Source organism: Poecile atricapillus, chromosome 2 (genome assembly GCF_030490865.1).
Source record: "Poecile atricapillus isolate bPoeAtr1 chromosome 2, bPoeAtr1.hap1, whole genome shotgun sequence".
In the NCBI taxonomy this organism is placed as follows: domain Eukaryota; kingdom Metazoa; phylum Chordata; class Aves; order Passeriformes; family Paridae; genus Poecile; species Poecile atricapillus.
In genome coordinates this window covers 41,569,017-41,581,926 of record NC_081250.1, presented here as the reverse complement: position 1 = coordinate 41,581,926, position 12,910 = coordinate 41,569,017, and the positions used below count along the sequence as shown (strand labels likewise).

The following is a 12,910-nucleotide window of genomic DNA, read 5'->3' as shown; positions in this document are numbered from 1 at the left end:
TAATTAATATTAAATTTCTGCCATGTACAATGTGAAACTGAAGTTACATATTTATTTTCTCATTACATGACAAAATTTCTAGTATTGCTCAGTCTTACTCCACTGTGACATATTGAGCTATTTCACTGTGCTCCTCTGTCATTTTAGTAAAATCCCATGAATGCTTAGAAATGAACTTAATATGTGAAGGTGGGGGAACACTGTTACCATGAGCTAGGCTTGCTATTACACACATATGCTTTGAAGCTGTCACAAATGTTATTATAGAAATATTCAGAGACTACAACCCACCATTGCCTGCTCTATCCTACGTTGTTTCAAAACCAACCACCTCTCTGACCAGCCAGCTACACTGATATAACACAGAACAGTAAAAGGATGAGTTTCATTTCTAAAGCTATTTTATTAAAACAAAGTGCATCCTTTTGCAGCTGCCCCACTGTGACAAAAAATGAATGTGTGGCTGCCCATGAACATGGGGAAAGGAGGATGCTAAAGGAAGAGCTTCAGTTTCAATTCAGACAGGGTTGAAAAGTCATGTACTGCAGGGGTATGTGAGAGCTGCTGGGAAGGACCTGGTGTATGTTCTCAAGGGACAGTTCTTAGGTCACAAAATCCTAAATCTTCTCTGTCCTTGCTCTCCAAACATGCATTAAGCTGGTCTGTTCCAGGACTTTTCATGCTTCAATCCCTACCAGACCATATGCCCTCTCAACTCTCTCTCCACAAATGCGCTATTCTGTGGCTTTTTCTTCTTGAAGGTAGCCCTGAAAGAAGACAGCAGATGGCACCGTGCGGAACACACTCTCACAAAGCAAAAAAACCATGATGTGCATAACTAAGAATGTTTTGTTGAAACCAGAGTGCAATGGAAGCATAAAGAAAAAAGAACCCTGAAGTTGACTTACAAAAGCAAAAGCCAGAAAAGAAAATTCAGTGATAGAACTATTACAAGCAAGACATACTTCACACAAAACATATAATCCAAATATATAGCATAGCAAAAACTGGGCTTTACTGTGGGAGGGTGCGGTTAATGTTGGTGAAGTAAAGGTAGAATACAAAATCAAAACACTAAAAATTCCTTGGCTCCCATTTAGCCATAGGAGAATTACACAGGAGAATAATTACAGTTGTCTTTACTAGCTGACCTGAAATATCACAAATTAAGATACTGCTCCTAATGTTTAAGCCAGTGTCTCCAGTGTCAAGATCCATTTTCTATTTGGCGAATGAAAGATTAAAACTGTTACAGAGTAAAATTAATTGTGAGACATATGCAATAGCTTTTCAAATGTTCCTTCAGACATCTGACAACAGATGAATCATTCTAGTCACCTGAGTAAGATAAAACAGTCAAAACACAGTAGCATTACACAGCTTCTTGGGAAACTCAAACACTGCATTGGCTTTCATGACTTTCATTCTACAATAGTGAGTCAAAGAGACATCCATTTACTATCATTCTTACCATCAATACAATGCCAAGGCTCCAATTTTGTTTTGCTGACTTTCAAAATCAGAAGAATTGCAACTTCAAGGCATTTTATCTATTACCAGAGAAAGAATTAAAGATGTTTTAAAGACCTTTAATACCCAAATGATCAAATATTTCAACCATGAAGATGAAATTGCCTTTTTCAAGAGAAATGTTTCAAAAATATTTATGAAATTCTAAGATTTAACTGAACTTCCAAATACTATTTGGGCTAAATTTAGAATAAGGAGTTAACACATTCAATGTATGCAATAGACTATATATATATACACACACACATATACATACATATATGCATATATATATACACACACATACACACACGTACATATATAATGTATGTATGTATCTAAAGCTGGATAAACATGGAAAAGTACTCAGGACAGGAAGGCTTGTTTTGTTATGTTTTGCTTCTGCATCACTCTTACTTTCAAAACCTCTGACTAAAGCACACACATTCTATTAAATGTGTTCCTCTCAATCAGCTGCATCCTCAAAGAGGTACTTCCCATGCCTAGATTTTTGTAACATATCAATCTATTGTGAGGATAGGAATAAAAATAAATAAAAAAAACACTTCTTGAATTTAAAGAAGTTTACTATCATTTATAGCATAATAATTGCAAAAATACAGAGACTGAAAAAATAAAGCCAAGAACTCAAAAAATGTAGGTTGTCCAGTCATGTGCTAGAGCAGTTTAAAATTACATAATTACATGTTATTTCTTCCTTCTGCGAAATCCATATTAAATCAAAGGATACAGAGTGCCTATCCATACAGTGAGCCACTATTTTAAATAAATGTAAATAATACTGTGTAAAATAGCAGAGGAAAACAGTTATCCCACTAAGAACACCACCAAAAATCAATAATCAAGCCAAACTCACATCCTCCATTGCAATGTAGCTTCCCAAGGAATTTGTTTTAAGTGAGGGAAGTTTTGAAAAGCTGTTTTGCAATTCCTCACGGATTATCAGCTGCAGAGAACTTTAACATGCTCTTTTACCTAACAAACTAATATAACCCATATAAACTGACTGCCACAGAAAATGATATGATAAGCATTGTAACACCCAGAAGAAATTATCATTTAGTTATTTATGTTAGATGGGCTCTGAAAAAGTAACATTTGATACTGGACTTGGGTCCCCCATAGCAGACAGACATTTCAAATACTGTTTCCTGCTCTTAAAGCACTCATGTACAAATACTCAGTTATTCCTTGCTTAAAACAGACCATTTCTTTTTCTAAAGTGCAGGAATATTGCTTCAGATAATAGCAAGAACTTTTGAAGTATAGCAACTATTTAATTCTCTAAAATGCCAAAGGAGCTTTTACCCTGGGAAAGCAGCAGTAAGTTGGGAAATACAGAAGCTGATCTATTTTGTTCGTATATATATCCTTAAATTCATTCTCCAGGCTGCTTCAACTTATGTAAGGTGTGGTGCAGCATTAGGGTCAATTTCATGGTACCTCTCCAGCCCAGACCTAGCAGCTACCCACATTAAAACACCTCAGTTTGATTCCCAGCAATAGCTCAGATGAAAATCACAAACTTTGTTCAGCTATGGGGCTGGAAATGAAGTCTATGTGCTGGACATATTATAAAAAGGCTATAGCAATACCTGTCCTAGGTTCACTTTGTTCTCCAATCAAGTAGCAAGACTGATGGCTCCAAGAAGTTTTGCTAAAGGAGTTAATAATAATAAAAATAATAATAATAATAAAAAAAAAATGAAAACAATAATAAAACATCACACATCCTGCTACAAGGTGCAGGCCTCACATAGCCCAAAAGCAGCAGCTCTAATGGCTCTCCTAAGTAGAAAGAAGCCCTCAGGAGTAGCCCTAAGTGTCACTACAAATGCACCTCAAAGGGCTTGCAGCAAGAATAGAATTTTCAAAAATTCAGGAGGAAACTCTGCAACATATGCAGAGTTAGACATTAAATGAAAAATAACCTGACTGAATTAGAGGAATTCTTGTGGAACAGCAAAGACACCTCCCTAAACTTAGTGTACCCCCAATCCATTAAAAACCTATTAGTTCCTACAGGATTTTGAATTGTCTTGCTAACTATGTTGGCCAAAATTTTTATCCTCCCCTCCCCCCCCGCACCAGTTCAACACAAGACAGATTCAAAAACATAAGTATTAGGATTACAGGCTGCCAAAACTACAGACTATTAGAGAGAGTTATGATAAGAAGCAAAAGCTAACCTTTGTAAACCACTCTAACCCTATGTAATCAAATAAAATTTCTGTTTTAAAAACTGAACATATTAAGCTGTTCAAATAATAGGATATCTGCCAAAAAAAAAAAAAAAAAGTCCATTCAAGGATTTTAATAGTAGCATTTGCTCTAGTTAGTCAAGTGTTTGTGAGTGTTTGCTGAAGACCATTAAAAAAAGAAATCATGGCATTAAAAGCTAAACTTGATGGTTCAGTTGACCCAGCCTACATAAAACATTTAGATATGTTTTCCTTTTCACGTTTCATTCTGCTATCCATAAATCAATAAAAGGGTCAACACTTTGCAAGCATTCTATCTCACCTCGTATGTTTTCCAAAAGAAGTCTGTAGGGAGCCTCTGTACTCAACCATACTCTGGATGTGTTTATGAACACTGCTTTTCCTACCTATCATGCATAACCCCATTACTGCACCCACATGAAATCTGATGAGGTGTTCACCACAATTACAAGTAGTGTAAGTGAGGAAAGAAGCACTATGTGCTCAGTAAAGATGGTAGAAGACAACAGTAGATACAGAGCAGGGATTTGATTCTTGCATGACTGCTACTTTATGAGGCCACACAGTGAACTGCTTTTCAGCTGCATCACTCCAACTGAACAAATCTAGCCTGAGGTCTTCCCATTCACAAAGCAGTTTCTGCCTTCAACTCTATCCAATGTTCTTTTTCCACATTATCCTTCTTCCATTACATTTCTAATATTTACCTATTTTTGCAATTTCACAAGCAGTAGAGAAGTCTAGTACAGTCAAGTGAACATCATCTTGACTGTTACCACTGTATCAACCTTACAGAAAAATTTACTTGCCTTCAAAACTGCTCCCTCTAAGTAGCTCAACAATACCTTACAATTGAGAAACCCCAAAAACCAGACTAATCTGTGCTAACAGAGTTTCTCAACTCATGTCATACTGCAATAGAAGTGATCAAAAAAGATGCCTGATTTGGATCCTCCTCATTAAAGGGTAGGTGGCAGTGTGGTGGTAAAGCCTGGAAGACTATTCTCACATAAAAATCTATAACTTTTCCTTTCATGAGCACACAGGCCCCACTGATTCATATCTGGACTCTATGCTAGAATATTTTTCCTAAAAAATAATAATAAAACAGCAGAAACAAGTTTGAGTTACCTGAAATTCTGTTAAAACTATTAGTCTTATAAGAACATTAAAAAACATTCAAATGTTAACAGTAAATATAATCTTAAAAAAATATATTTCAATAAAATAGAAACAGAGTACTTCTCACTTCACAGAATCAAAACACTTGTGAATGAAGAACATGTAGTAAGTTTTTAATATCAATCTCATGAAATTTGCAACATCTCAAAATTAATTCAAAGTGATTATATTCAAACTGAATTGGAATCAAATTCTTTCCTGAGGTCTGGAAGTTGTCTAAGATTATAAACAAAAGGAATTGTTTTGGGAAAAAAACCTAAAGTCTATGAGAAATGTTTCCTAAACAGATCCACATTTATGTACTTCACCTAACAGGACTGTGTGATGGGTTGAAAGGCTCCAGAAAGACAGATCCAGTTTGGAGACCAAAGTGGCTGTCAAGTCTCAAGAGCGCAATTAATACACAATCTTCCGTCTATTTTCCCAGCAAGAGGCACTAGCAGGGAAGCAGTGACCTGATGAATTACCTGGGTGGGCATTGGTAATTGATATTATTGACATTATCCTCTTTACACAATTTTTTCCCCCTCTCCTTATGAACACTAAGTTAACATGCTCTTATTCACTTCTTCCTTCATCACCTATTGCTCCAATGTCTTAATGTGCTCTGGCTTTATTTGCATGCGCCTTCCCTCTGTCACTCAATCACAGTTTATCCTCCCACATCAGCCACTATTTACATTCTCTCCTGATGTTCATATTCTTCCTCAAAAATAAGAGATTAAACTGTAATATAAAAACTGGTGGCAAACTCAGCTCAGGAAACTAAAATGTTATAGTATTTTAACCATTTACCTTATTGAATTCACTATGACTGCTTTATAGCAAGCAAGAAGAAAAAAAACCAGGACTGCACAGTAAGTGACAGAGGAGAACTACTCCAAAAGTCAACTATCACATTAGGTAACTACAACACAAACCTACAACCTCCAGGGATTGACCAATTCCATATACCCCTTTTTATGCTCACCTCACTCACACTTTGAATTTTAAGGAAGGCTTAATGTAATACTTATAGATGTTAAATTATGTTTTAATTAATGAAACAAGTTTATAACAGCTCAAGGATCCTTCTGGCAAACATGATTTGAATGTAGCAAAACCTGAATATTTGACAGTGCCTGAGATAAAAATCTCAACCTCCTTTAACCTCCCTGTCTCTGAAACTCAAGCAATGACACTGACCTTAAGTTTATTTTCACCAATTCACCCCCATTCACCAAACTTTACTAATGCTAGATTATGGTATCAGTGATGAGAAAGTGGATTGCTATAATATCTATAAGCCATATTTGCTACCGGGACAATTATGTTACTTCAGAGCAAGGTACAATAAACAATGGTCACCCCTAATGGCAGATAAAAAGTCAGTGGCTTGAGCGATCAATGCTGCTGGTTTGGAAGAGCCAAAAATGTATATGAGACTGTGGTAGTGCTCTTCAGTACCAAGTGTTGGCATGGATGTAGAAGACAACGTTCCAGGCAGGAGAAGGTAGGCAAATGGAACTGACAAAGCCTGCACTGTTGCACCATCCTGCACATGCCTACTGGTACAGAGAGGGTCTCATGCTCACATATATGGGCTTTGGTATTCCAGCTTAAGAAAGCCTTCACCAAGGCAACTGGTATTAATCTGGCTTTTAGCAGGATGTTAAAATTCTCAGGGGAAAGAAGTTTGATCTCATGTCATAGGATATGATTAATGATTCAGATACAGCTCTCACATGTGTGACTTAATGGTAAGAACTGTACAAACAGAACGAGTGTACTATTTTGACAGTACTCCCTGAAGACTACTGATGTACCAAAAGTTGTTATAATTTCACTTGGTAGCAGTATCAGAATGCAACAGTCTTGCTAGATATATATATATATATATCTTATATGTATCATATGCACACGTACAGATTATTTGCTATACATATATATATATACACACATACATACATACATATATATATATATATATATATATATATATATATATATATGATGCAAGCAGCCAAAAGAAATAGCATATGGACATGCTGGAACTGTACTTTAGAAAACCAGTGCATAGAAAGTAGCCCTCGTTCAAGGGCTCCATGATTTTGGTTGCCTTGGTTCTGCAGTCAGGTTGGCGTTTAAGGCAACATCTGACAGTAAGAATGCTCTCACTCAACAAGTGAGTTAAATCTGTTCTTGTACTTTCGGGTGCAGCTTTCACTTTGCACTTGTGTGTACATATCACAAAAAATTAAGCTCTTGGTCCACCCAGCTGCCAAGCAGCCAAAAGATGAACCAAATTTCTGACATGAAATCTGTCCATTCCAATGTACCATTACTATTCATGTTTCAAGTTCTCAGCCTTAGAATGAAATCCTGGAATTAAATGCTGGAGGCCTGTCAATGACACATCTTAATGTCAGTGCTGCCTGACTTCATGTTCCAGCTCACCTGACCTAGAAACTGCCAAAAAGTACACACATTTCTCAAAGTCTCTGGAAGAGCTCAAGTAGGGAAAGTAAACACGACATGAGAAATAAATCAAAAAGCAAAATACTGCACAAAATTGGTAGTCAGTGCGAAAAAAAACCAAACCAGTAAACCTAGTCATAATGTACAGGTCACAAGTTCTTAAGCTACAGCATGGTGACCTCAAAATACCAGTTTGGTTTTACCTTGACCAGGCATTGTATTTCAATGGAGATCAAAAACCTGACACCATCCTCTCTACTGCCTTGGCCTATCGTACTACATTTGGGTCACTTGTGGAAGAAATGCCAACACAAGTGAGCCTCAGTGGCTGATTTTACAAAAGCAGCAAATCTCCCTTCTATCCCAAATCAAAGTCTAATTTTACTGACAGAACAGCAGCTTGAAAAGGATGTTAGGAAAAAAAAAGAGTGGTATTTGATTCAACTAATATGCAGAAAACCCAAGGCAATTCTGCCTTTCTTCCCATCCTTGATAGTTTCATATGTCCATACCAGGAAACTGGACTCCTAAGTAAATAGGAAAGCTTTCTACACCTTAGAGGCAGCAATATTTTTCCATTTAAAAGAATAAACGATTTGCCTAATGCTCCTCATTTTATCAGATATACTTCGGTTTCCTCTCCAGAGCACAAAACAAATACTAGAGAAGAGGTGACTGACTTAACAACACAGTGCAAGATAGCCTATGCAAGCTTGACAGGAAAAGCCTAAAAAATTCAGGAAAATATCAAACTGTTCCACAGCAAAGTCTACAGTCACCGTCCTGAAAAAAAAAAAAAATTAAAAATCCAGTTTACCTGGAGAAGCTGCTAAAGAAGTGGCTAAAAAAAAATTAGAAACAGAGCACTGCTACTAGTCTTTTCATAAGCTCCTTTCCCATATTACATTCAGACTTGTAAGACCCTTGCAAATATGAAACACCATTCCTACCTAGCTACTCCACACTGTTTAAGAGCAACATCATTTTTTACTCTTTCCAACAATTTTGCTTCTGCAGTAGAGAAAGCACTTTGTTTTCACTCAGTTTCTACCATTTTAGGTTCTCTTTCCTACTAATTAACTTAAGTGCATTTGCCTCTACCATTTCTGGCATGCAGCAACACGACACTGGCATGATTCTTGACATTTCAACTGCTTCTCACAGACCTGCATTAAAATCAATGAGTTTTGTCAACTTCATCTATTCCCTAATTAACAAGGGTACATCCAGCAGCACAGGCAGCAATGCCTTCTGTTTGTGTACTCAGGAAGATGACTTTGCATCAATTTACACATTGCTTTAAACAGGAGTTTATCTTTACAGCTAGATCATTACTATGAACTTAACTCCCACAGCACCATTTTAGTGTCCTTCAGGGTTTAGGAACAAGTTACGCAACTCAGCACTGTAAAATGTTAGTTTATCCAACAAGGATGAGTCTTGATTATAAAAATTAGATTAAATTTGCACAAAAATGTAGGTTGCTCAAAAGTTTCCTCCATAATAGAAAGTAAAGCCTCTATGCTTAAATTTAGGTTAGAAGAGAACTACTCCACCGGATAAAACCTCAGGTCCATAGTCTCATTGTAGATGTATTTAAACTATGCTCCCCCTCATTCTTAACTTCATTAATTGGAAGTTTTCACTTCTTCCATTCATTTGTGTTTGCAGAAAAACACTTAAATCATGGGCAATTACTTGACATTTTGAAGATATTTTGAGATACTTGGCTTTCACATCACAAAGGTTTATTACTTCACACAGCATTTAAAAACAAAGCAATTCCTTGTTCTCTATCCACTATTCTGAGCCATGATTTGTGAATGGATTACATTTGCGGGTAGGGGGGGAGAGAACTGAGGGGGGAAAGCCAAGTAGAAAAGAGGAAGTTGTGCTTTTGAAAGTATCAAAGTAGAGTGCGTGCTTTTCAGAGAAGTACAATTTCAGATTAAATTTAGCACAGAACATCTAGCATGCATTTCAAAACGAAGCATCTCCTTTACTTCATGCAATTAACAGTGAGACCCAAGACATAAAATCTTAAATTAAAATCCGACAATTCACTATTCTAAAGTCATCTGCCACTTACCCTACTTAGAGTTCTAAAAACCCCACGGATTCCCAGGATGAAGTAACCAGTAGTATAAAAATTAATTGTCACGTTTTCGCACTACAACAATCCTGCCCCACAAGTCTTGTCATCTTTCACTTCGCCTTGCTGCAAGGAACGAGTGCAGCATTTCTTGATCTCATGCATAAAATGGTTTCGGTCCCTTCCAAGAGGGAAAAAGAACAGACGGCTTCTACAGGAGGGAAAACAATATTTGGAAAAATCAAGATGTGTGGGAAACAGCAAAAGTCCTTGGGCTCAGAAACGCACCTTCGAAACACCTGGCAGTAAATCAATGTCAACCATTTCGCTCTAATCCCTCAAGTCACTTTTATGAAGATTACTTCCTGCAGTACATTCCTCACTCTGCTCTTTCCCCGGCCGACAAGGACTCTAGTAAGACCACTCCGGGAAACCGCATCGCACACACGAGACCGGCGCCGCGGCAGCGGGACCCGCACCGGGGCGCGGGTCACGCCTGGCACAACTGTTTCGCTACCAGCCTCTGACTCCTGCCCAACTCCTGATTCCCTGCCAGCACCACAACTTTCCTCACGCCCCTCGGAGAGTCCTGCCGCAACTCCAAGGGATACGGGGGAACTGCCGCCGCCCCGTTCCCGAGGTCTCCGCCGCAGGGGACACCCCGGCGCCCGCCACCGCCGCTCGCTCCCGGCGCTTCCCTTCTCCCGCGCCGCGGTGGCGACCCCTCACGCTCCCTCCGACCTGCCACAGCGTGTCCCGTCCGCACCGCCTCCCTCTCTCCCTCCTCGGCTCCCGGGGCGGCCGCGGCTCCCGGCTCCCTCCGGGGAACAGGCAGGGACGCAACTTCGCGGAGTGGCGGAGCGGGGGGCGGGCGGCGGGGCCCTCCCGCCGTCCCCGCGGCCACGGCGGAGGGAACCCGCGGGTCTCCCCCGCCGCGGCTCATGGCGCGGTGCTTTCCCGCCTCCCCGTCCCGCCCGGCGGCGGCGGCGACTGACCAGGGGTCGAACTCGTGGATGATGCTCTCGAAGCGGATGACGGCGAAGAGCCGGGAGCTGAATCCAGCCAGCCAGGCCAGGAAGAGGATGGTGAAGGAGAGCAGGGACTGCCAGCCCGCCGGCTGCGATAGGCCCCCCGACAGGCCGCCGCCTGCCCCGGCGCGGCTGTGGAGCGGCGCCGCGGAGTTGGCGGCGGGTCTGTGCTTGTGGTCGGGGGCCGAGTGCTCCGCCATGTTGTACCCGGGGCTCCCTCGCAGCCTCTCCCTCCGCCCGGCGCGTGCGGGGAGGAGGAGGCGGAGGAGGGGAGGAGAGGAGGGAGGAAGGGCAGGGGGCGGGGGGCTCGGCAAGGGGCGGGGCGGAGCCCGCCCGTTCTTGCTGGGCGCTCCTCGCTGCCTCGCCGCCGCCTCCTGGCGCACCCGGGCTCTGCCGCTACCTCCTCCTCCCGCCGCCGCCGTCACCGTCCCGCGGGCCGGGGGGGGGCATGGCGCGGCGCCCAAAAGCCCGGGGGGCGGGGCCATCGATGGGGCGGGGCCAAGAAGCCGGGGGGGCGGGGACCGAGACGGCCCGGGGCGCGCGCGCGACTCCGAGGGGCAGTGCCGGGGTGAGGAGGGGGGCTCTGCCAGGAAGGGGCTGCGGACGGGATCCAGGCGGGAGGGAAAGGGCCGGATCGCGTCTTTCTCCTTCCCTCCCGAGCGGGCCGTTTGACATTGCCGCCCCTCCGGAGCGGGAGGAGCTACCGGGAGAGGGCGGGGCTCCCTGGAGAAGGCGAGGGGGCGGGGCCGAGCCCCTTCGGCAGCGCCCTTCTAACAGGAACTCCGGTGACGGCCTGTCACGGAGCGACAGGTATTTAAAAGGGGCGGGTCATCCCCGAGCAGCCAATCGGAGCGGCACGGCCCCGCGTCCGTTGCCAGCCGTGGGATAGTTGACTGGCAGCGCTTTACTCCAATCGAAGCGCGGCATGTGAGTCACGTGGGAGCCCCCAGGCGCCTTGCCAGGGCGCTGCGGTGCGTGTGGGCTGGCGGGTGGTGCTGCTCCCGGCGTCCTGTGGGGCGGCGCGGGGCGGAGTCCAGCAGAGCATGCCGGGAGTTGTAGTCCACCGTGCGGGGGTGCAGCGAGCGTGTGGCCGGTAACTCCGTTTGTTAGGAATGTGTATTTGTCCCGGTAGAAACTGCGTTGGCTAGCGCTGAGGGATGTGGGAGAGTTTCGCCCTCATTGAGAGGAGTCGCCTGGGGCAAGGTCTGGGAGAGCCGTGCGTGTGCCCCTTGCCTCAGCTTGGGAGCGCTTTCACGGAATCCATCATCAATTAGGTTGGAAGAGACCTCTGAGGTCATGGAGTCCAACCTATGGCCGAACACCACCATGTCAACTCGACCGTGGGACTAGGAGCCAGATCCAGGCTTTTCTTAAGCACCTTCAGGGATGCTGACTCTACCACCTCGGTCAGGCGCAGTGACCAGCAAATGGACACTTTGGTTTTTTGTTGTTCTTTTTTGGGGGGGGGGGGGGGAGGGTGGGATTATTTGTTTTTCTTAACTTGTCTTTTAGGATTTTTCCCATTGAAATACTATTTGTGAGCCTTGTAACTTCCTCCAATATTTTGCAACCTGTAGCTATTTGGAGAAGGTGAAGAAAACTGAAGGCTTCCGAGATTGCTCAGTCAGTGGTGTTTGAGGTCATGCTGGCCTTTTTTCTACCCTGAGATGGCAGGGGACAGCCTGCTTTTAGAAAAAGTGTGATAAACACAGGCAGAATAAAAGAGTACATGGCTCTTTGCACTGATCACATGGACAGCATGTTTTGTGGCATTTATGTAGGGCTTCAGTTTTGAAGTTGAATAGTTTGATGTTTGAGGTCTGGGCATTCCCTTTGATTCACAAATATGGCTCTTCAGAGGTCCTGAAGACTTGCAGTTCAATTTCATTAGTATGGATCGGGACTATACTTGGCCTTCTTTGACTAATTCAATTCTAATTAGTCCTTGTTGTTGTCTCTATTTTTATTTTGTTTAGCAGAGGAAGAAAACAGTATGTTTGCTTTTATGCACAATGGAAACCTTTCTATTCTAAACAGAATCCTAAAATGGTTTGGGCTGGAAGGGACCTTAAAGATATTCTACTTCCAACATCCCTTCCATGAACAGAAGCATCTTCCACTAGACCAGGTTACTCAGTGCCTCATCCAGCCTGGCCTTGAACACCTCCAGGGATGGGGCATCCACAGCTTCTCTGGGCACCCTGTTCCAGTGCCTCACCACCCTCACAGTAAAAAATTTCTTCCTAACATCCAATCTAAACCTACTTCCTCTCAGTTTAAAGCAATTCCCCTTGTCCTGTCACTACCTGCCCTTGTAAAAAGTCCCTCTCCAGCTCTCTTCAAGGGCCCCTTTAGGTACAGGAAGGTGCTCTGAAGTCTCCCTGGACACTCCTCTCCTC

General features: G+C 42.7%; 1 protein-coding gene across 1 annotated transcript in view; it reads right to left on the bottom strand.

Annotated features, from left to right (window-relative positions):
* The window catches only part of STT3B (STT3 oligosaccharyltransferase complex catalytic subunit B), a 51,536-nt gene extending 40,582 nt beyond the window's left edge, over positions 1-10,954 (bottom strand). Inside the window, exon 1 of the mRNA XM_058830691.1 lies at positions 10,479-10,954. Coding sequence (XP_058686674.1) covers positions 10,479-10,711 — 233 coding nt within the window. The 5' untranslated portion in view covers positions 10,712-10,954. The remainder of the gene's footprint in view (positions 1-10,478) is intronic.
* Positions 10,955-12,910: the final 1,956 nt, after the last annotated feature.